This window comes from Sesamum indicum, linkage group LG4 (genome assembly GCF_026168435.1).
Source record: "Sesamum indicum cultivar Baizhima isolate 11 linkage group LG4, ASM2616843v1, whole genome shotgun sequence".
In the NCBI taxonomy this organism is placed as follows: Eukaryota; Viridiplantae; Streptophyta; class Magnoliopsida; order Lamiales; family Pedaliaceae; genus Sesamum; species Sesamum indicum.
This window is the reverse complement of record NC_142660.1, coordinates 723,687-747,060: the sequence shown is the minus strand read 5'-3', so window position 1 is coordinate 747,060 and position 23,374 is coordinate 723,687. Positions and strand designations below refer to the sequence as shown.

Here is a 23,374-nt window from a genome sequence, read left to right as displayed (position 1 = left end):
AGAGTCGGGATTTGTAATCATAGCTGTGTATGTTGATGATTTGAATATTATTGGATCTCCTGAAGAGATTCGACAAGCAGCTAATTACTTAAAAAGTGAGTTTGAGATGAAAGATTTAGGCACTACAAAGTATTGTCTCGGCCTGCAGTTCGAACATACTAAGGGTGGAATTTTCATTCATCAATCGAACTATATAGAAAAAGTCCTTAAGCGTTTTCATATGGACAAAGCTCATCCATTGAGTACACCTATGGTAGTTCGATCGCTTGATGTTAATAAAGATCCGTTTCGTCCTCCAGCACATAATGATGAGATTTTAGGTCCAGAAGTACCATATCTCAGTGCAATTGGTGCATTGATGTATCTTGCTAATAATACCCGACCAGATATAGCATTTTCTGTTAATCTACTAGCAAGATATAGTTCAACACCAACAAAAAGACACTGGAATGGTGTTAAACACGTGCTACGTTATTTACGTGGAACAAGTGACATGGGACTATATTTTGAAAGGCATGATGATGCCAAAACAACCAAATTAGTTGGTTATTCAGATGCGGGGTATTTATCTGATCCACATAAAGCTATATCTCAATCTGGATATGTATTCATGTATGGTGGAACTGCTATTTCATGGCGTTCAACCAAACAGACTTTGGTAGCCACCTCATCAAATCATGCAGAATTAATTGCATTATACGAGGCTGGGCGTGAATGTGTATGGCTTAGATCATTAATACATTATGTGCATGAATCATGTGGACTACAATCAATCGAGAAAAGTCCCACAGTAATATATGAAGACAATGCGGCGTGCATCGCCCAAATCAAGGATGGTTATATTAAAGGCGACAGAACCAAGCACATATTACCAAAATTTTTCTCCACTCACGAGCTTCAAGTGGAAGGCAAAGTTGATGTTCAACAAATTTCATCAAGTCAGAACTTAGCAGATTTGTTTACGAAGGCATTACCAACAAAGGTGTTCAAACAACTCATACGTAATATTGGCATGCGACACCTGAAAGATATCTGCCTCAATTGAGGGGGAGATTATACAACTGTACTCTTTTCCTTAGCCTTGGTTTTTATCCCATTGGGTTTTTCCAGGCAAGGTTTTTAACGAGGCAGGATGTATATGATAAAGAGGTATGCATTCAAGGGGGAGTATTATATATAATATGTATATATGAATGCATACACCTCTTCATATTCTTTTTTAATACCCATTATGTTATACACCCTTTTGTATCCCCCATTATAATTTGTAATTAAAATAGTTATGATGTATTTTGTAACCATAATTTTGGTGGTCTATAAATACCACCATGTATTTCATTTGTAAAGTGATTTTTTGAGAGTGAATAAGAAAGTTTGTTGGAGAAATACATATATTATTTCTTTATATTCTATTAAGAGTGATAGGCCAATAAACTTAGAATTTCTCTAAGTTTATAACAAAGGATATTTTTATATAAGGTTATTATTCTAGGTAGATGAGATCTTGTGCGACAGCCCATTCAATCATTAAGCCCACTTCATTTATTCAAACTGGGTTGGGTCCTATCCCAAACACCCAAGTTTCGGTTTTGGGCCTGGTCCACCTTTTAAGTCCGTTTGTACACAAGATGACCCTGCGTATCACCCACCTCATTTAAACACAAAAAGCAGAAAGGTAGAAAATTGTCCCAGAAATTGAATAATTTCTAATGTGAGAAAGATAAGCCAAATGTACAAATGAACTGATGAATTCTGTTATCTATACTTTTCTTTCCACGTTTACCTCCTTTTTCATTGCAAAAGTAACATACACAATCCTTACAAGCATTCGGTCTATGTGGCTTTCCAGACCACACGAAGGAGATCGTACCTAGCGTTGCCTCCATTGTAACTGACTTCTTCTGTACGATCATCGTTTATATTTCCATTTCCATTTCCATTAACCACAGTAGTAGGAGATGATGGCAATTTGTTGATAACTGACGTGATGCAAGACTCCAGTTCATCCAGCTCCTCATCACTGGTGTATCCCTTCCTCTGCACGGAAGATGAACTTCGCGAGAACTGAGAATTTGCACCAGCCTCTGCTACTTTCTCAGCCACATCAGTGGACGAAGGAGGTATGTACGTAGTTGGACTGGCAGTGTAGGGGAAGCTACTGGCAGAGTCTCCTGACAATCTACGCTCTACAATACACTGAATGCATGAAGAGGGAATAGTCATTATCAGCTAGGGAGTATATCTCTACGCCCCAAAAGTAACATCTCAAGCAGGAATCTTATTTTTCAGCATGTATGTTTCTTAGGGTATTACACATCATGTAAGCACATAATATGGAGCAAATCTACGTAAGTTCTTCACTAGTCTTTTTATTTTTGAAGACTACCGGAGAGATCATTACAAAATAGCATTAATCATGTCTTCCAGGAACAGGCATGTAAAGATATTTGAAGATGTGAGCATACCATGACATGTATTTCCTTGAGAAGTGACCAAATTGACATAACCACACAAGAAATCAGCATAAATCTGTAATTTGGATGAATTAATATTCAAGATTCGGAGATGGATGTGAAAAAACCCATACTCCACAAACTTAATCTTTTCAAGTACTGTATCAGAGAGCTAGAGGTGGGAAACTATTCAAACCACATTTCATACAATCATCCACCACAACATGCTTAGAGGAATATTTCCATGGACAAGAAAAAAATATGCACTGCAGTAAATCGACATGAAGTAAAAATAAGATACCTCAGCATTCAGTGCCTCTAACACAGCTCCTGGAACGGCGTCAGGGCAAAACTCATCAGGAGAAAAGTTGCATAGTATCCGCTTAACAAGTGGAAGACTGATTGATGGACATACCTATAAAAGAACGAACCTGGATGAGTATTCTGTACATGAAAGAGATAAAGTGCAATAACGATGAAAACATAATTTTTATTTGCTGGACCTCCAATCTGATTGTCCGATCCATAAGCATATCTTTCGGAAGCATTAGAAGATCACTCAAGGCATTAAGTAGAGGGAAGCTTTTTGGTTCCTCAGTACTCTTATCATCATCATCCTGGCTTTTCTTTTCATCTTCTGCAGAAGCATCAGCATCCATGCCAAGGAAATCGGACAGCCATCTCGCCCAATTGCCAACCTGCGGGAGTGCAGACAGCATCATGTATCATAAGGATTAATGATGTGAACAGGATATTGGTTCTTGGACAGTCTTAACCAGAAAGACATCCGCAAACTCCTGCAAAACCTTATTGATACTAGGACAACTGACAAGGTGCTTTGAGAAGATAATAGTAAATTTCAGTAATTAAAAGACAAAATTAAGACAGTTAAGCAAAATTTCTTTACAATATATGTAATATTCTGCAAGGTACTTACAGAGTTTTTAAGCTGAGCGCCAGATCCAAAACTCAAATCTCCAGCAGGAATAGGCAAAACCTTGGAGTCCACAATTGGATCGGATACGGGATCAGTAGGGATCTCATGGGCTGACTCACGGAGAATAGCATTGAACATGGCCACATCTAGCCTCCCAATACATTGTTCCATCACCTAATAAAATGCATACATCTGATTAGACATTACAACTTCTATTGCATGTACCACTGAATTATTGAAAACAGCAAAGTAAAAGTAGATATTTCTTTTAAATCATTAAATTTTAAAGAAAAGCAAAAAAAGAAGCCTAGACTTATGCTAAATTGTAAATCGACATTTTCACATTTCAACCCGTCAAATGCACGCACATTAAACACCCATATGTATAGGAAGTTGGAAAAGGAGAATAATGGCATTATGTTTACACACCTTCCTTGCCAAGACAGGCAAGCAACCACATTCATGCCCCCCAGCTCGAACAGGACAAAGCCTCTTGAAAGCATCATGAAAGGCATTTTTCCAAAGGTTAATGGAAAAGTTTCCTTGTCTGTGGTCACCAAGGGCTGGACCCAATAACCTTTCAGCACCTTTGTTTGTAGTGGAATCACCAATAGGTGATTGCATATTAGGCGTCAGAGTCTGAATCAAAAGAATAGTCAAAATAAAAAGTTTAAAAGGAGCAGCAAGCCATATACATGAAATCTGATACCATAAAATAAGTGACAATCAGTTGAGGCCACTGTCTTTAGATAAGTGTCTGGGTATTCATTTCATATTACAAGCAGCATTGAAATATAACAGCAACGTAACAACTCCAATTGGGATAATACATCTGTAGTCCATCGACTGATTAAATATCTTAAAATGTCAATATTTAGGTTGTGTATGCAGACCACAAAGTAATTACCTGCCACCATATCGATTCAACTATCCGTGAGAAAATCCAGGCCTCAACTTTCCCCAAAGCAGCCGTGAACGTTCTTGTTTCTTGCCAATCATCAATGAACTGTAACAAACCCTGCTTATTCAGTTGTCTACTCCCGCTGCTATTCTTCAATTTAACAGGTGGAGACTTTGTTTCACATCCATTGGACTCAAATACTTTTGCTAGAGCATTGGAGTTGCAGGAACTCCCAAATGCTTGAGTTATAATTTCCCTCAGAACAACAGTGTTTGATAACCAAAAGGTCAACCTAATAAAAAGGAAATACAGGAGATTCAGGAGTTTTCAACTTCGTTACAATACATGCCTACTAAAAGAAGCTGCTTCTACTAACCTGGAAACATCACTGCCGCATGACTTGGAAACTAAAACAAGTCCAGACACAGTATTTTTAGCAACAGTAGCTCGCTTGTCTTGGGACCAGTGTTTGCAAGCATAAATATAGAGTCTAGAGAGGCGCCTGGCAGGTGTGTGCACCTTGTGTGAGGAGCTACCATGCTCAGGTGCCACAGAATAGAGTGCAATTTCAAGAGCTGCGACTTCTCTCAGTTCACTTTCAAGATTCTGAATCCTGGTTTCCAGTTCCTCAATCTTTTGATCTGTTGCAGCCTTGTCTCCCTGATTGTTATTTTGCTCAGTATTGACTTCTTCGTCATCACTGCACACACTATGAGCACCATTAGAAGCCTCATCCAGGATATCGACCCCTTTGTCCTGTTCAAGTGGTTGGCAATCGGCACCTTCTGAGGAATCTGATACAGGTTTTGGATGAACTTTCATGTTTCTTAAATTATCCGATGAACTCTTGGCTGTTGACTTAGAAAGCCCTTTTTCAGGTTTAGCCCCTTTCTTCGGTGTGTCTTTGGGTACTTTGATCTGTAGATTATTAGTTTTTCTTTCGGATCTTGATCTTGATGACTGAGAATAGCCATCAGAGGGGTGATTCTTGGCATGCTTTTTGGTAACCCTGGCAACTTTTTCTGTTTTCTCCTCATCAGCTGTTTGTGAACCTCCATGAGAAGAAACAGAATCATTTGTAGTCTCAGCATCAGATTCATCCGCAATCTCCATATCACTAGAGTTATCATTAAATTTTTCATTGCCTTGTTTCTCATCCATTTTAAGTGTTTTGGTACTGTGAAATGCTTCCTCAGACCTGTATCCATCATCCACATAATCTATGACCATACTTTCATAAACTTCCGAGGGCTCTGTAGCACTGGTTCTTAAATCACTTACTACTGTACTGGTGTTCAGTTTATCAGATGAAGGTTTGGCATCAATCTCTTTTGCTTTCAAGTTTTTGCCACCATTCTTTTCTTGCAGCCTACGATCCCTTGTATCAGGTCTTGCAGGGCGGTTCTTTTCTTTGTTGTTTGGACCCCTTCTTCTGTCAGTGTCCTTCATACTCAATGTTCCCCCCCTTTTCACTGAATAACAACAAAGGACCAGTCAGTGAGAGAAGCACAACAGTTGATCACTTAAGGAGCACCACTTTAGATCACAAAAACATTGTTACCATATAATTGAACAATGTCTCTATTTCTACTGGTGAACATAATAGCGATTCTGTATATTTCAGTTGAAAACACTCTTTATTACTATGGGTTAATTCAAGAGAAAAAAGCATGATGCCTTCGTAATGTTGGTAAATTAACTTCAATTTCGATTCCACTAGAGAAGTAGGAGAAGTAATCAAATTCCAGTCTTTAACAGGAGAAATTAACAAATCTGTCATTTTCATACAGATCTACGCTAAACCAGATTTTATAGAAAAAGGAAAAAGTAAAACGAAAGAGAACCATAAAAACCTACAAGTTTAAGAATATGATTCATACCAACGGGTGAAGGAAATAGATGACAGCCACACTTATCAACCAAAAAGTGAGACTGGAAACTATATAAACCAATGATCTCCACATGATAACATAACCACAAGGCATCAAATAAAAGCAAAGAAGAAGATCTTACAGGAAAAAGAAGGGAAGAAAAAAAAGAAGAAGAGAAGAACCAGAGAAAATTTGCTCACTCAATTCAGTTCAGCAAATGCACATCATCTCACAGAATATGCCAGAAAATAATTAATTCCAGCTTTAATTCTTTTCACTAAAAATGCATTGACATCACCCGTGCAAATAGAATTAAAGCGTAAATTAAGGCACGCAAATGAGTGATGAATGTCGACGGTTACAGAAATAATGACAGTAACTGTCACTTTGGAAATGCACGATTTCCGAATACAAACTCAACCGCCATACAAAAAACATTAAACACTAAAAAAAAAATTCACAATCAGGAAACTAACATCCTCGGTAAATACCACAACAGAGAAAATAGAATAAAAAGGCGGCGGGTAAAAAATGATGAGATTTCGAAAACAACAAGATCCAAGAATGGAAAACAAAGGTTACAGAAAACAGAGCAGGAGAAAGTACATGGAGAGTAGCGAAAGAGCTTTATACTCAAAAGTTTCAAAAACAAAAGAAAGCAAGAGCAGTAAAAAGTGTATTGCAGAATTGTACCACAGCTTTTCCGGATAGCAGCATCGAAGTTGAAGCTGGAGAGATTGAAGAAGCTTCTCCCACTCCACTCGCATCAACCAAATCCTCTCTTTTTTTTCTCTCTCTCTCTAAAAGCTGAGAAAGAGTAGCTTTCCGTGCATCAACATGTGAAAGATATACAAAGTATACGTAGAGTAGTGATAAATATATATATATATATATATATAAATGTAGGAAGGGCGGAGGGTGGGGGCGAGAGAGGTTTTGTTACTGCCTACTGCTAGAGGAGTGCGGGAGAGGGATCCATTTTAAAAACCTCTTTTTTGTTTTTGTGTCTGCCCCCGGTGACCGGTTAAATGTGTCGGTGGGGGACAGCAACCGGGAGATCCCGGTTACGTTACGCGTTCCCCTCCCCCTCCCCCAATTTTTGCATTGCTGTGGTTCAATTATTATAAATAAAAAGGGAGGGAGGGGGTGAAAAAGACATAAGAAAGTGAAGACTTAATAGTGAGGGTGCAGTGCAGTCAAGCGTGGTATGTATCTATTTTCACATGAACCCCAACCATCACCGACACCACACCACACCCATCCTTCTCTCTTATGATTTTTTATTGGAATTTGTAATAAGAAGAGGAGAGTTGTGCAAACAAATTCTATCCCATCTCTTATTACATTGAAGGGTTAATGATGATAGAGCAGTAGTACTATTCTTTTCATATATTAATAATAATGTGGGATCATTTCATTTCATTATTTAGCCCATGATGACGTGGGGATGGATGCACAATGGAATAGCTTGTACCCTACATAATTAGTGGCCTCCAATTTTCAGCTTCCTGAATTTTTTTCTTTTTTCATTTTTTTGTACAAAATACAAGTAAAAGTATCAAACGTATGGATTATGGAACTCTACCACACATTAATAATACCATACAATGTTGATATTATTCCACATTTTCACACCAGATTATGGAACCCTACATATTTTATTTTTAAAATTATAAAATTTCAGGTGAAGTACAAATATTAAAATGGTACAATAGTAATATTAGATCCTTACATATTAGAGTTTAAGCCCATCTTCTTAAAGAGTAGGAAATGGGTTGGATCTAGTGAAGAGAATCCAATGTTTATACAGAAAGGGAAGGGAGGAGTATAAATAAAAGGATTGATCCAACAATAAAAACCAAAGATTTTTCTTGTCCCCAACCCCACCTTAGTGTGATTCCACAAACAACCCATCAGCACTTGGGATGGGATATTCAAGATTTTTGATATATTTTAAGCTTGATGAACGTGCCATATCCTTTGATACTTGAAGGTGAAGGAAGCTTCGGCATGGCTGCTACTCATCATCCCAACAACATATGCCCCCATTACTCTCACTCTCAGACTTCACCCTCAAGATTCCACAACTATATATGTGATCCTCAAGTTCTCAGATCTGCCTCCCCATTATTCCTTTTTTAATTACAATTCATTTTTGAAATCATAATTGATTAAAATATTACTCATGTTTCATGATCAGAAATAAACCGCACAATGACTAATTATATCCTCCTCAACCAACTATTCTAATCAAGGAAAAAGTTTCATTTATTCAGACCCAATTACTTATATAACATATACACTTATCATGTGACTAATAATATTTCAGTGTTATTGTACATCAATTACATCGCATAATTATTTTACTTGCCATGTAGTGGTATTGATTCCACTACATCTGATACAGATCTTATCTTTGAATTTCAGCAAAATCAATATCTGTCTGGGTGGGATCCAGTGTGTGGGTACCATACCGTCAACATCATAACACCATTGCAGAAAACGTTGATGGACTTGCCATGCATTACCAAAAGGCACTACTCAAAGCTGGGACAATCACATTCTCGTATAGTCAATAACAGGCTGTGGCCAGCTTCTGATAAACGACATGGCTCTTTGGGCGGCCCAGGGATATCGCATTTTGGTCTCTACTAAAACAGAGCCTTATTTCCACATCAAACATTGTCGTCTTGACCTCGTATGACTAATATGTTTTCACGTCGCTCTCCGCCATCTCTTGGTTTCTCTAATTCTCTTTTGCTACTAGCTCTATTACACGGCCGATTCCTTATCCTGTATCTTCTCATCTTACATGTAAAGATTCCCCTGTCAGAGTCAGCTACTACACTCTCACACAATTCCAAGAGATGTTGCCCTTTCATGTTTATCAGATTCTTTTAACTTTGAACAACTAATGCTTATTAGAAAGCTGGAGAATACTCTTTATTTTCCTAAAATAGCACTAAAATTTAGAAGGAAAAAAAGAGCAACACAAATCCAAGGCTACAAATTTTCACATTTCATTTTCTTCAAAGAGATGGGCTGAAATTTCAACCCTCCCTGGTTTTCCAACTCAACAAGGAGGCTATAATACACAATAAAGGTATATCTATAATACCCTCTTAACAAGTGTTTTAAAAGTTATAATCTACTTTACTCTAAGTTGCTCCAACCTAGGAGATTAAACAGAGAGAATCACGGGCAAATACCCTGCAATAACACAGCTTTTGGTGTATGTAATCAGCTTCCATAAGTCCTTGGAGACATAGTATCAACTAAGGATGCTGCAAATCTTCGAAAGGCAACAATGAAGAACCAGGAAATTAGAGGTGAAGGCAAAATGAAGATGCTCCAGACCATCCTCACACAACCTAGAGATAAACATAATGACCATATAGAATTTCTATATTCATCTATTTGGAGCCAGACAGGACCAACAGGACAAGCAGACAAGGTCCAGCAGTCTTATATCCTCATAAAACAATATCGACAGGTACCTTTGACAACAAAGGTCAAGTCCACCACTGAATGTTGCTCTGTTCAACTACCAAACCAATAGACTATATTCCCCAGCTATTAGTTCATTTGATGTTATATTAATGCGATGGTGATAAGCTAAAATCTGCAAAGTATGAATCGCAGAACTATCATTAAGAATTCAAGAAAGCAATTCTATCTCTTCTTCTCCCTGTTTGTTTTCCAATCAGTTATCCATTAGAGAGTAAATGTTTTTTGCAAATACTTTGTTATAATATAACAGCTACAGATGCTGCATGTCTTGAAATGATGGCAAGTATTGTTGATCAACCGTCAACGTTACAACAGTCGAGCAAAATCACACGCTAAAAGTTGCCTTCATCAAGGCCTTCCTCATAACAAACACATTATTCACATCAGAGCAACCACACAGTTCATAGCAATTTGGTAATTCATCTTGAGAGATAATCCTCCTTTAGTATCAGTAGTTATATATTAAGCTCAAAACCATAGTATGTCTTAAATCCTTAACCAAGTTCTATACCATTAACAGAACTAGACATCATTAGCCTGTAAAAATTGGGAGAACCAAACATTCTTGTTTAAAAAAGATAATGAATGATCCCAATCAACAGGGTATCAGTACATGTTGCAGCAGATGGGAACTACAAAATATTTCGACAGAGTTAATTGACATGGAATCATTTAAATTGCATTCAATATTTCAATTAAAACCTAATTTCAATAATTACCATCAGCTAGACAGCATTATGAAAATAAAAATCTGAATGAAACAAGTACTTCAAATTTCATCAGTTCAAAAATACTAACAGAATCTGGCCAATCCAAAACTTCGAATTTATGAAAATGCATAAGGTTGAATCATTAGAAGTTTATTCAACCCACAAAGGCAAATGAACTCCTTACTCCAACCTGGGGCAACCTTTAGTTCTGATGCACATAAAACATAATATTAATTTAACCTGTAGTAATTGTAACATCCTGAAAATCTCACTATATTAATAGACATTCGGAACAACATAGTTCAAATCCCAAAGATGGAAACAAGTCAGTGAATTTCGTTTATTTCTTCAAACCGTTCACTACACAAGGTCTGATAATTCAAAACGAAGGGCCTCGCCCATGTGAAGATACCACGAGAGGAAAACGGAAAAGAAAAGCACCACGCCCTAGTAAATCGAAGATACCTCCTCCAATCAGACTCAACGGGCCGGGTCCGAGTCCAATTCGAGCCGTTCGAGGGCTTTCTGGTGTGCCCAGGTCTCAATCGTGAGATCGGGCTTAGCATTGAGGCCCACTCCAAGGATGACAATAGTAAGGAAGCTAGTAACATAGCACGGCAGCTCCCAGTCTTCCCACTTCCGAGACTCTCCAGGCGGCGGCGGCGTACGACTGAAGGCAAAACCCTTGGGCCGTTCCTCGTGGCCTGGACTGGTCCAACGGCTCGGCCCATCACCTCCGCCTCCACGGGTGCGAAGGGACGGCCTGAGGCGGGCCCGGAGAGTGTTGGCCGCGGTAGCGAAGGGCTTAAACGACGGCATTTTTGGTGTAGACAGAGCGAAAGAGAAGTGAAGAGAGGGTGTATATTTGTGTTTGGGTTGGTTTTGGATCCGAGATTGGGCAGGGGTTCTGCGACGTCGTCGCAAAAGTGGTGTATTTGCTATTGGTCCTTGGAGTTTGAGAGAATAGCAGTTGACCACCTAGAAAGTTTGACAAATTGCATTTTGTCCCCTTATTGTTAATGTCATGTTAGTCAAATTACCATTTGGAGGCTGTTGTAGGTTTCTAGCTATCCTTTTAACCTCCAACTCGCATAGCACGACAAATTCGATGTGTTGTATAAAAATATTTAAAATTATCAATAATTAATATTTTTATTGACAAATGGTTATCAATCATGGCTTAATGGTTTCAAAAATATAAAAGTGTCAAAAGTTGAAAAAATTTGAGGAGTATTTTGATAAGTTTATTGAAATAGGTTGAAATTATTATTATCATCAAATTTTATTGAATGAAATGGATGAGTTAAAAAGATAAATTTGAATTTTACGACATGTATAAATAGAAAATTCGAAATTGCTTTTATTGATAACATTCACTGTATTTTAGAAATGGGATTACAGAACTTTTGGATCCAAGCAAATCATGATTTCTCCACATTTTGGCTCTGAGACATGAGCTCCTGAGGGTTATGACTTCTCATTACATGACATGTTTAAGTCAGATTCAGACAACGCTCGACTCAGACATCCTTATTCCAATCATCATTGTTTGTACAGTCCAGAATGGAAATTCAGCAATGAAATATTGTTCACAGTCGAAGGCCGAAAATCGAGAGGGTTATTCCACAGCTGCGTCTTCTCCTCAGCCCATCTCATGTTCACGTTTTCAACCTCCAAGCCATCAATGTGCTCCATCATGAATCCGGCTGTGCTGTGATTCACAAGCCCTTGGCACCCTGGTCTGTAGTCCACGAGTCCGTCCACGTAGTTTGTCCATCTTTTGTAGGTAAGGTTCACATTGAGAAACTTCAAATTCCTCAGAACTCCACCTTTTGATCCTGATAAGAACACACCATTTTCAGAAGTAGCTGTGATGTTTATGAATTGCAGATTGGAGATGGAACCAGCTGTGGAGTTGTTGTCTCTTGGGCAGGTTGTGATATAAATCGGTTCCGCTCTACCCCACCATGATGGATCATAGTATCTCGTGCTGATATTAATGTTCGAAAAGGTAATGTCACTAACATTCCCTGCACAGGTCACCAGTCCATACATAAGAGGGCATTTATCGGTAAGTGTTGATTTATTAGTCACTTAGTCGCCAAGAGGAGCATGCAAGAGTTGATGACAAAAGAATGTGAAGCAGTTGATTTCTTTACCTCCATCTCGTATTTGCAACCCGAGTCCTCTATGAGATTCAACAATGGTTATATTATCGAATAGCAACCCTTTGAAAGCATACCAACTAGCACTCCCAAATTTGATTGCTGAAGACTTTGTTTTAATCCAGCAGCTGGTTGCAGTAAGATTGTATATGGGACCGGTATATGTCTTGGGACATATAGCATCATCTCCCGTGTCTATGGTGCATCTTGTTATGAGTGTATTGTTTGAATCCTCAATATCTATGCCGTCATTGTTAGGTGTATTGAAGTCCCCATAGATTGAAATGTCATGAATCGATGTGTTCCGACACCGGACAATGTGCAAGCTGCAATCTCCCACATAATGTGTTCTCTGTTAGATGCCGAACCATTATTGAAACAAGACAAGATTTTCAGTGAAATACAAAGAGTAGTATTAAAGTTTGATTGTCAATCTTTTGCATACATAACAAATGTTCATCCACCACATGTTTCTTCGCAATCGAATGAGTTCACTAGATGCAAGAATTGCCTTCAGATTCATCCGTGATTCAACCTACACGATCTTGTATTGAGATATTTCAGAACTGTCATAATTGGTCCAAAGACCATTCTACAATTCATCCAAATAAACAATTAGGGACGAATAAGCAAATATAGAAAATGGGAGGACACCTTTTGCAAAATCAAGTCAATCAAGCAAACCCTATCCAGAACGACCAATCAGAAAAGAAACGATCTTAACGATAACGGCTATCAGGAACAAACAGGCAAGCACAACGTACCACCAGTAAGCTGGCTGATTGAAGCTCACATCCCAGATCCTCACATTCTTGCAGCCAATAAACCCCACCAACCGCGGCCTACACTCATCACCCAAGCACGCCCCAGTCTCATTCCAGCTCACCATCACATTCTTCCTCTCATCGAATCTCTTCACAAACTCCAACCCCTGCCCGTTGATCTCCCCGCCGCCGGTGATCCCCACCTCCTCCGCATTCTCCGCCACCACCACGTACCATTTCTCCTGCTTCTCGGGATAGTCTTCCAGTTTAGTCCCCCCGAGGATGGTAGCATTCCTTGATATGTTGAGTAAGACGCCGGATTTCAGATGTAAAGTGGCGGTCAGGTACTTGCCGGGAGGGAAGTTGACCTGGCAGGGACGGTGTTGAAGAGAGAAGGCGGAGGCGCAATCGTCGATGGCGGACTGAATAGCAGCGGTGTCGTAGTGGCGGCCAGTGGCGGTGGCGCCGTAGTCAGCGACGGAGAGGGAGAGGGGGAGATCGGACGAGAGGAAGAGGAAGGGTGAGGTGGCGGAGTGGGATGGGAGGAGAGTGAGAGGTAGAAGAAGAAGAAGTGATTGGATGTGGAAAAGGGTAAACTTTGATCTCATCATGTCTACTTCTTTTAGGAAAAACATTCAAAGTTAGAAATATGAATTAATAAGACTTGCATTCAACTTGGGGTTGTTTTTTGTTAATAGTGTTTGATACTTCAAATGTGATTCAGAAGAAACAAAATTTTTCTTTTTCTTTTCTTTCTTTCTTTTTTTTTTATTTTTTTGTCATGAATTGCTTGATTAATAAGGTTAAGGTTGTTGCTTCAAGCTTCAAAATCTTATTTGATAAAATTGAGATTGTAAATTCGAATTCTACCAACATAATATATATATATATATATATATATACTTGCAGAATAATTTCCTTTTTTTTTTTTTTAAATACTGTTGGATCGCATTCATTCATTTAAATTATAAATGTATTAAAATAATTTTTTAATTTGAATAATTTATTGAATCTCTTGGTACTAAAAGAAAAAAAGTGAATTTTTTTAATCTAACTTGGGATGTGTATGGGATTCACTGGGATTTCTCACATGTGGTAAGTTAATTTTTAATGAAGAAGCAAGCAAGGGTGGTGCGAGATTAAAATTTTAAATTATGTGAATAGTAGCATGTGAGAAATTTTCAATAATAAGGGAAGATAGAATTTTCAAATTAGAGTTAGCATGAAATTTTCAATTGAAAAGGAAGTGTAAGGGCAAACAGCAATAAGAAAGATGAAGGACAAATACCTTTAGCTGAAAAGACAAGGAAAAAAAAACCCAACAAAAACAAACAGAGAATGCAAGAGAAAAGCTGGAATTGTAATGTAGTTATAAGAAATCTTCGGAGTTAACACCCTCAAATTGAATCACTCACTCACCTGATACGTGACTGAATAACTCTTTTAAGTTAGTAGTAGTGTAGTAGAATGGACCATATCTTTTTATATAACAAACTAAATCTCTCTCTCTCTCTCTCTCGCTAAGATAAATGTAACAAGGATTTCCAACTAACTATAATGGCATACATGGAAATCCAAGCTCAATGCTGAAATAACCTCTATTTATATCTATTACTCATATATAGATATATAGCCAAATATATATATATATATACAAACCTAGCTACCGTGGACCTCTTGACCTCCTTCAGAGCTCCATTTTCAGCTGACTCGAGTGCAGAGGCGCTGTACCAACACAATAAGGTAAAATTAGTCTAAATTTGAAAGTTCATCTCAAGCATTTTGAAGTTGTTTATGAACCTTCTGTCTTGCAGAGATTTTACATGTTTAAGTGTGAGAAACACATCCAGGACTACCAAAAGTAGTTCTTTTTTTTTCAACAATATTCATGCTGAAGCGTAATTGTCCATCCAAAGAAATGTAGAAAGGGATGAAGGAAACTGATTCGTCATTGAGCTGTAACTTTTACCTGAATTTGCTGAAGAGTCGTAGCTTAAATGCGAGGTCTCAGGAGTGATGAAATTAGGGGTGTCTTCTTCCCTACTCCAGCCAGGCTGACGAAGCTCATCTCCTTGCCACAGCTGTTGATATTCTAGTTGTCTGTTCCCATTGATTTGTCCTTCGGGCCAGATGGTTGGAGTAAACATGCCCATGTAGTCATTATCAATTGAGGATCCACTCTACGTTAATATTAAAATGTGAGAAGATAAACAGACAAATACCTTCTGTACATATGTTTACTAGAAAATTCTAAATATTAACTCGAGGCCATCCTGATTTCACTGGCAATGAAGCAGCTTATTAACAAGTTTAGTGGCACCTAAAATTTCAATTACAATAAACTCAAGAGATAATCTTGAGTGCTAAGGAATAAGGGTCATTTCTGGCAGAATAATTATATATTCCATATGAATATGATTATAGTACCGCTTCCAAGGCAATAGAATACAAGGTTTGGATACAACAGGAAGAATCAGCACGGATTCATCAGAGCACATCTTCCCATCTTAACTTGTCGTAATTTTAATGAGAGAGCCATGAGTCTCAAGGTCAATATTATTTGGTTGAAGGAGAAAGTAACTATTGCAGTAAGATAAAAAGGTAATCTTTTTGAGCTGATTCACATTTTCCAGCTGCAGCAGGCAATGAGCTCAGGCGGTAAGTCTCATGGGATGTCCAGAAACCACTAGTTCTGCTATCAAAGGCAGCAAAATTGTTACCCTTACTAATCAAACATCCACTCATAAATTAAGAGTGACAATGACGCCCTACGACCATCCCCTACTTTTTCCCAGCCCATGAAACAACGAGTATTAAGAAGAAAAAGAAGTAGGAAATGCATGAAAGGTCACTGCTAATAGATGATGAACAATGTTTAAAGTTGGAGGAACAAATTTAAGGTGCCAACATAGACCACATCAGATGGTTATCAATATAGTTTTTAGCAGTTATATTATCAATAATTAGGCATATATGGATTAGACATAATATCTAGCACTAAACTATTTAGCTTTATTTGTCCATCATATTGAACAAAATCTTACAAGTTCATTGATACTTACTTCAGCAGCCAAGAGTGCGTCGAGGTTGAAATCAATTCTTGGGTTAACAGCAGCAAGTCGCATGGATAAAAACTGGTGTCAAGAAATGGCGTCAGTCAGCTGAGGCAATAAAAGAATAAAAAGAGTACACAATAACGAATTACTCAAGTCTTGAACTTCTTTTGTTATACATATAGGATTCCATTAGTATTCTGAACTTCTATTGATTATAAAATTATCTGTTTGTTTAGAATCTATGATCTATAAAATAGCGGTCAAAGTGATATCAGTGCTCAAATGTATGAGAAATCCAATTTTCGTCATTTCAGTCTTGGCAAAGGCAAATTATTATTATTTACCTTCTTGTTCCTGTAATGAGAGATTCAGTTTTTCACATTGGAATCTTTGCAAAGTTTAAGCAAGTATATAACAAGCACTTTCCTATGCCGAAATTCATTTCTGAAACATTAATCACCTTAATCTCTACTAGATTTAACTTAAATAAATTTAAATTCTTATAGTTATTCAAATGTATCTCATGAGATCATCATTTTGTTCCCAAATATTCCACCTAATATTAGACACACTCCAGTACAGCCAAGAAATTGATCTAATATCACGGGAAGAGGCCACATTATACTGAGTCTGACCTCCACTTGACGTTGAAGTGCCTGAACATGATTAATTATCTCATCCAACACCATTGCAGTACCTGAAATCTGTAGAGGAGACAAGAAAACAAAGTTATTTTACCTGGGCATATTACACTGATTTCTTTAGCATGGCGAAAAAAATATATCCAAGAAAGAAAGGTGGAGATGGCAAAAGAAATCTCCTGCACTGCATTAATCATCAAAGAAATGATTTTACAACTTGCCCCTTTTTAACCATGTCTCTTACATTTCTCTTATCCTTACTTGCAAACTTTTTTGGCAACAACTCTTCCCTTCTACCCTTTTTCTTGTGGTCATCAACTTTGTCAGTTAACTACATGTCAAGCAAGTTGTGAACTTGTACCTTCCACCAGCTGCCATGCTTCAGCACTTGATGAAAAAAGTTTGTAGCATGTACATCAACAACATCATCCTAATTACTTATATCTCCTAATTACCAACAAAACAACAATTTTCAAGTTTATAACAGTTTATTAAATGGAGCAAGGTTTTTTTATTTAAAAAAAACAAAGACAGTTGTACCAAGACCGAAGATGTCAGAAGTTGATTTCACAAATGATCACTTAAGAAAATCAGATTTTGGCAATAAGCACTGTGGTACAAGAATTAGATGCAGATTACCATTTCCATTGGCCCGTAGCCCTGGCAGTTAGTTTCTTTGAACAATAACACGGAACAAAAGGTCCAAATTGGAAAAGTTTAAATACATAATAGGGGACCAGCTGAAGAGAGCAATTATGTAGCAATACTTCTGGTAAGTGTACCTTTCTCAAGCATAGTACACTGGAGTGAGGACCATATATAGGTAATTCTATGGCAAATGAAAGCCATAAAACAACCATAATGGTGCAAACCAAATCTGACAGCAATTATTTCACTAGCCCTTCTTGATGTTTAAATAGGTTTGGCACGACTACCTCCAAAGTCGTCATTGATGATAGAAAGGGAAAAAAAAATTTCACCTCTAGCACTACTCTGCTCTGATTCTCAAATCCTCATCTTTGCATCATTCGTTCTTGTCAAATTTTAACTCTTAGTAATGAAAGTCTGGTCCAAGCTGTCTCAAGTGATCCATACTCTCTTACCCCGATTACTATTAACTCCTACTATTCTTTATTTCCATTGGGCACAATAAAAATCCAGTGTGTTAATGCTTCGCCTATTCAACTCCTTAATATTCAATCCGGAGAACACCCAAACAAATCTTCAGAAGAAAACAGAAAGAGAAGAGTAAAAGAAAATTCTGATTAACGAAAAATATCCAGAACTGAAGCCCAACCAAATTGGCTGGCTCCATTAGTTTCCAAGAAGCTTTAGTTCACAACAAAATTACATCTTATTCAGTCCTCTACTATTAGCTAGACATAACATGCAATACTTCCAGCGTGTTAATGCTGAGGCTTGCACAAGATTAACATTTTTTCCTAGACTAAACAATTATATGCATTTGTTTTCTATTCTGGGCCCAACTCCAAAACTTATGACCTAACTCCAACCTACCTCTTTAACCACCACTCTGACCCTCTTCTAAGACCAAATACCGTAAACATTATGATCTAACACAATCCAAGTAAAAAGAAGAGTCATCTACTATAGTCATTAACAGCTATTTTGGATTAGATACCAAATATCATGAGCAAGCCAAAAGATAATGCTGTTCAGTCAATAACAACAATGGCAAGGAGGAAAACTGGAAAGGATAATGTTTGTTCAGTAAATGACAACAATGGCCTCAGAAACGACTGATAACGAACTAAAGCAAAAAGGCCAAAAAGGTGTAAACACAATGCAAGAATTAAGAGAGGGACACTTCAACAGATGTCCGCTACTTTTCTTGGTGCAAAAGCCATCAGCTTTTTCTTTCTTTTCCCCAATGCAAAAGTTGACAGCGACCCTCCAATTATTATCACTAATCACTTGATTAAAAACCAAACTACAAACAAAAAGCATAATCTAATGAACGTCATAAGAAAAAAGGCACTCGTAATCAAGAGAAAAAAAGACCTTTCTCCTCACGTAATGCAAAATCTAATCATTCCCACTAACTTTAACAAAAAGCAATTATTATAACAGTTAACCCGGAGGGATTAGTTATATCGAAGAAACGACAGCGTTTGACAGCTGACCTTGTTGCATCCTGGGACCAGCTCCTGTAATAGCTTCATTCTGGCATTAATCTTCTCTCGCCTTGCCTGTATAAGAAGTCACTTTTAGCATTACAAACTTAATCACAATCTAAGCGCAATAATCATGATTAAGGAGATGAATAAGAGATTAAGAATGCGATCAAGATAATTACCCTTTCAGCTAAGCTGTGGCTGTCAGTGGCTTGGCCTCGGCGAGCTCTGACATGAACGTATGGCAGCTTCTTGCCACCGTCTTCAGAAGCTTCATTCGCTACCACTTTTTTGCTCTTTTTATTCGATTCTTTGACCTGGGAAAGAAATCCATGATAATTATACAACTGCATCAAGAGAAAAGATAAGTTTGCGTATTGATAATCATTTTTTATTACTGGGTTTTTAAACTTGATTTCAAGAAGGCTCGGCCTCACCCTGGAACTATTGCGCTTTGGCGCTTGATACAGTTTTATTACAACCATTACGAGAAACATAGTGAAAGGGCGTGAAATTACCTTCTTCTCTCTCTCCTTTCGCTTGCCGGACTTTGGACTCTGATCTGAAACCGCCGGTGAAGCAGAATTCGGGTGAGGTTGCGAGTCCGTTGGCTCTTGCTTCACTATCTCAACCTTCATCGAGCTTGAAGCCAACAAAATTGTATTGCTCGCCGGCGGGTTGTCAGCTGAAGCGAAGAAGGAACGCTTTGACGCTCGGTCAATGAGACCAATGTTGGAAGGAAAAATTGGCGGGGGTAGATGTTTAGCCGGAAAATCTTCTTTGACTAAGAGCTGCACTGCTTGAGGCGGCGGGAGTTCGAGAAGCGCCGTGAATGAGTTTCTGCCGGTTTCCGGTGGACCAGAGATTAGGCTGTGGATTTCGTCTAATCCAAACCCCATTTCTCCGGATCTAAAATGCGGTTGAGTTGCTTCAGCTTTGGGTTCCATAGTCAATCGTGATGCGCAATTCCTTCGAAAATCGAGGTTCCGAAAATGGGAGCTTGGTTTAGAGAGAGAGGCAACCCGATATTCACCAAAGTTACGCGCAAAACGAACTGAATTCAGCCTAGAAATTGGAAAGATAAACACAAAATGAACGCAAATGAGTTGAAATTCAAAGAACTTGAACACAAATTTACATCAATATCTCTCCCCCAAATCCAGAGCTTCTTTTTGAAGTATCAGGAGAAAATAAAGTCGAAATTGACCAAACTACAGCTCAAAACGAGACAGAATCAAGGCGAAATTCGAAGAACCCGGACTCTGTTGCAACGCCATTAAACATTATTCCCGAAACTCCAACAAGAAAACTTGTAGAATCCTAAAAGAAGCTCAACGAATCAATTACCAGCCAGTTTTAAACTTAATACACCAGAAAAACGATCAAAAATATCAGAAAATCCCCTAGTGCGAAGAAGAAGGAAATGCGGATTTCGCATCAGCTGGTACATGAGAAAATTTTCCAATGGCGGAGGAAAAAAGTGGAGTTGCAGCTTCAACTATCTTTGTTTTGCTATTTGCTCTCTTTTTTCTTTTTTCCGGGAGCGGTGGATGCGTAGAGTGTGAAAGCTTAGATATGAATGGCGGTCAAATTCTATTCCTCTGCCTACTCTCTCTCTCTCTCTCTCTCTCTCTCTCTCTATGCAGTGCGCCACTGTGAAAATGGAATTTGCCGTTTTCATTTATCAATTTATATCAGAAATCCCAAGCTGTAGTTCGCCTAAGCAGCGTTTGCTTTTGGTCCCTATTCAACTCCACCTCCCTATGCTTGTGCCTATGCTTATACCCATCTATTCCATCAACACATTAATGATTGTAAATAAAATAATAATAATTAATATATTTATACGATTTAAATAAATTATAATAATTTAATTATATATCAATATGACTTTAAATAAATTATAATAATTCAAATAAAATAAAATAAATATTTATATAAAAAATTAAACAAATACACACACGTCTGATGGGACTCTAACGCACAACATCGAACTTGTTCATGAGATTTCAATTTTATCCTCAACCACTAAGGAAAAGAAAAAAAAGTTGAACTTTGAATATTTGTAAAAATAGCTTAATTTTTATAATTTTATTAATAATTTACAGAAATTAGTAGATAATTATCTATAATTTTTTACTTAAATCAATTTAATAAATAATTCAGAAGAAAAAACGTGAAACAACAACACTCTTGTAGTTTATTTTCAGCAATAGGCTAATAAGCACTTAAAATAAGTATTTATAAGCACTCTGTTGATATTTTTAAACATCTTCTCCGTACTTATATATTACGTGTTGGTGTTATACGTATATTATACAGATTTATTTTTTACTTATAATTGATTTAATTATTTTTTTAATTTATTAAGTCTTGAGGAATTAAAATAATTATTTTTTATTTCCAAAATACTCTCTTAGCAAATTTACTTTCACAAGATGACTATTTCATTTCCATCAATAATATCTTATTAATGTACATCTAAAATTAATTAAAAATATAAATTATTTATTTTATTTTTCTTCTTTTTCATGTAATTAAATAAAAATTTAAATTATGAACTTGTATTTAAATTACATGCCATAATAATTATTGAAGAAATATTGATGATTAAATAGTGAAGTTTTATTATTTATCATTACTTTTTGAGTTGTGTTATTATTATAATATTATTTGTTAGGTGTAAGTTAAGAGTAGATGCATGTCTTCAATTGTAGACTAATTAACCTCTCAATAGTTTGAAACTTTATATTATAAATTAATTTGATTATTAACATAAGGCTTTATATTTTATAATAAATGAATACTAATTATAAATACAGACAACAGTTGCTGCAGTACCCTTTTTATTCAATTGTATTTTTCTTGCATAAATATAAAACCACGATGTTACGAATTTGAAATACGATCTATTTTATTGTCAAACCCCTCGTGATAATGTCGTTTTGATTGTTTAGCCCCTCCTTGTGACATAGTTGTGCACTATGTTTGTTTTCATTTTCAATTTATCTCCGAGACGAGTCAAAACATACTCAATATTTGTCATCATTCATAAATATCTTATCTAGGTGTTTTAAACTGTTTTAGCATAATTACATACATATATATACATATATACATAAATATATATAAAAGAGACATTATTTGACAATGAATAGTAATTTGTGTCTCTCAAAACACAACATTAAACATACAATATTTATTTTAAATTATCTTAAAAAACAAATCTAAACATACATATTATCTCTAAAACGCACTTATTTATCTTTATTTTTCTCTCTCTATCTTTACAAAACACTCAAAAAACGAATCCAAATATTATGCAAATTTTACACAAACTTACCCATTCTTTCCCCTCCCTTCACGTACAAATGAATTGAAAAATAACCTTAGGTTAGGTATGTACTATCAAAATATGATTTGACATTTATAATATTTGTAATTATTTTTTTTAAACATAATTCACGTGTATCTATATATATATATTTAATAATTTGTAACTATCTTCATAATTAATATCGAATCTCCATCATATTTCTTAATATCAAAATGTCAAAAAATTTTGATGAAGTAAAATAAGAAAAGTTTTTGAGAGACAAAAATACTCTCCGTGTAACTGAAAATGCTATTGTAGAATGGAGGTTCGTGTATTTTTTTATTGAACTTAATGACCCGATGAAGGAAGTGTCGATCTGAGAACACCCTAAAAGATTGAGATTTCGTTATCTGTATTTGTATCAGTACGGACGACTGGACCAACTATAAATATTTAGGATAATTGTAATTAAAATATACCATGTTATATGTAGAATTTGTGTTTATATTTGTCAGATTCATACTCAAACTGATTTATTACGTACACCACCCCTAAAAAAAATTCAAATATTGGCATTATATTTCATTGATTTTTTTCTTTTTCTTTTTTTTGGGTAAATGTAAGTTTCATTAATAAAATAAGATCGTACAGTACAACAGTGCTCAACTGGTGGTTTCTCCCTCGACAGGCCAAGGGATACGCCATAATCTATATAACGCACATGAACTAACAGAACGAGATAAATTAACACTGATAATCCTCTATCTAATATCTTCCACGATAACGGTGGCTATTATATTCGGTGGTCGCTCCGTATGCTCAAAGCGTCTCAAATTTCGTTCCCTCCAAATGTGGTAAATGCAAGCAGCCAGGAGTGCACGATAAACCAAGTTAATCATATGTTTTCCTCTCCAT

General features: G+C 36.8%; 4 protein-coding genes across 7 annotated transcripts; all 4 read right to left on the bottom strand.

Annotated features, from left to right (window-relative positions):
• Window positions 1–1,676: 1,676 nt before the first annotated feature.
• LOC105159716 (uncharacterized) lies at window positions 1,677–7,112 on the bottom strand. The gene is made up of 8 exons (XM_011076888.3): window positions 6,856–7,112; window positions 4,668–5,763; window positions 4,298–4,583; window positions 3,820–4,029; window positions 3,391–3,564; window positions 2,957–3,151; window positions 2,755–2,868; window positions 1,677–2,196 (listed from the first exon to the last, which is right to left on the bottom strand). Exons 2-8 carry the CDS (start codon window positions 5,738–5,740, stop codon window positions 1,834–1,836), a joined length of 2,415 nt encoding a protein of 804 aa, XP_011075190.2. The 5' UTR covers window positions 5,741–5,763; window positions 6,856–7,112; the 3' UTR covers window positions 1,677–1,833.
• Window positions 7,113–10,628: 3,516 nt separating this feature from the next.
• Window positions 10,629–11,256, bottom strand: LOC105159715 (ESSS subunit of NADH:ubiquinone oxidoreductase (complex I) protein). The gene has a single exon (XM_011076886.3). The coding sequence runs from the start codon at window positions 11,199–11,201 to the stop codon at window positions 10,863–10,865; it is 339 nt and encodes a 112-aa protein (XP_011075188.1). The 5' UTR covers window positions 11,202–11,256; the 3' UTR covers window positions 10,629–10,862.
• A 462-nt stretch (window positions 11,257–11,718) lies between these two features.
• On the bottom strand, window positions 11,719–13,922 carry LOC105159714 (Pectin lyase-like superfamily protein). Its single transcript, XM_011076885.3, has 3 exons — window positions 13,312–13,922; window positions 12,542–12,873; window positions 11,719–12,412 (listed from the first exon to the last, which is right to left on the bottom strand). The coding sequence occupies exons 1-3, from the start codon at window positions 13,920–13,922 to the stop codon at window positions 11,925–11,927; spliced, it is 1,431 nt and encodes a 476-aa protein (XP_011075187.2). The 3' UTR covers window positions 11,719–11,924.
• LOC105159713 (transcription factor bHLH48) lies at window positions 12,734–20,871 on the bottom strand. 4 transcript variants are annotated; one of them, XM_088879936.1, is made up of 9 exons: window positions 20,592–20,871; window positions 19,662–20,208; window positions 19,326–19,460; window positions 19,153–19,218; window positions 17,003–17,071; window positions 16,374–16,445; window positions 15,281–15,491; window positions 14,971–15,036; window positions 12,734–12,873 (listed from the first exon to the last, which is right to left on the bottom strand). In XM_088879936.1, coding segments are annotated over exons 1-8 (1,140 nt in total). In that variant the 5' UTR covers window positions 20,594–20,871; the 3' UTR covers window positions 12,734–12,873; window positions 14,971–14,998. The 4 variants fall into 4 exon arrangements, with proteins under 4 accessions (XP_088736062.1, XP_088736061.1, XP_020548912.1 ...); XM_088879935.1 differs by lacking the exon at window positions 12,734–12,873 and adding an exon at window positions 13,808–13,930; XM_020693253.2 differs by lacking the exon at window positions 12,734–12,873 and having other exon boundaries at window positions 14,658–15,036; window positions 20,592–20,870.
• Window positions 20,872–23,374: the final 2,503 nt, after the last annotated feature.

What these genes read in the sequence shown, in the direction of transcription:
- LOC105159715 (XM_011076886.3), bottom strand. Translation starts at nt 11,201, where the DNA reads ATGCCGTCGTTTAAGCCCTTCGCTACCGCGGCCAACACTCTCCGGGCC.
- LOC105159713 (XM_088879936.1), bottom strand. An exon ending in TGGTCCCAGGATGCAACAAG is followed by an intron (nt 17,072 to 19,152) that starts GTCAGCTGTCAA and finishes TCTCCTCTACAG; the next exon opens with ATTTCAGGTACTGCAATGGT. An exon ending in CGACTCTTCAGCAAATTCAG is followed by an intron (nt 15,037 to 15,280) that starts GTAAAAGTTACA and finishes GTGTTGGTACAG; the next exon opens with CGCCTCTGCACTCGAGTCAG.
- LOC105159714 (XM_011076885.3), bottom strand. Translation starts at nt 13,922, where the DNA reads ATGATGAGATCAAAGTTTACCCTTTTCCACATCCAATCACTTCTTCTT. An exon ending in AATCAGCCAGCTTACTGGTG is followed by an intron (nt 12,874 to 13,311) that starts GTACGTTGTGCT and finishes GGGAGATTGCAG; the next exon opens with CTTGCACATTGTCCGGTGTC. An exon ending in GTTGCAAATACGAGATGGAG is followed by an intron (nt 12,413 to 12,541) that starts GTAAAGAAATCA and finishes TGACCTGTGCAG; the next exon opens with GGAATGTTAGTGACATTACC.
- LOC105159716 (XM_011076888.3), bottom strand. Translation starts at nt 5,740, where the DNA reads ATGAAGGACACTGACAGAAGAAGGGGTCCAAACAACAAAGAAAAGAAC. An exon ending in TGCGGCAGTGATGTTTCCAG is followed by an intron (nt 4,584 to 4,667) that starts GTTAGTAGAAGC and finishes CCTTTTTATTAG; the next exon opens with GTTGACCTTTTGGTTATCAA. An exon ending in TGCCTGTCTTGGCAAGGAAG is followed by an intron (nt 3,565 to 3,819) that starts GTGTGTAAACAT and finishes GCATTTTATTAG; the next exon opens with GTGATGGAACAATGTATTGG.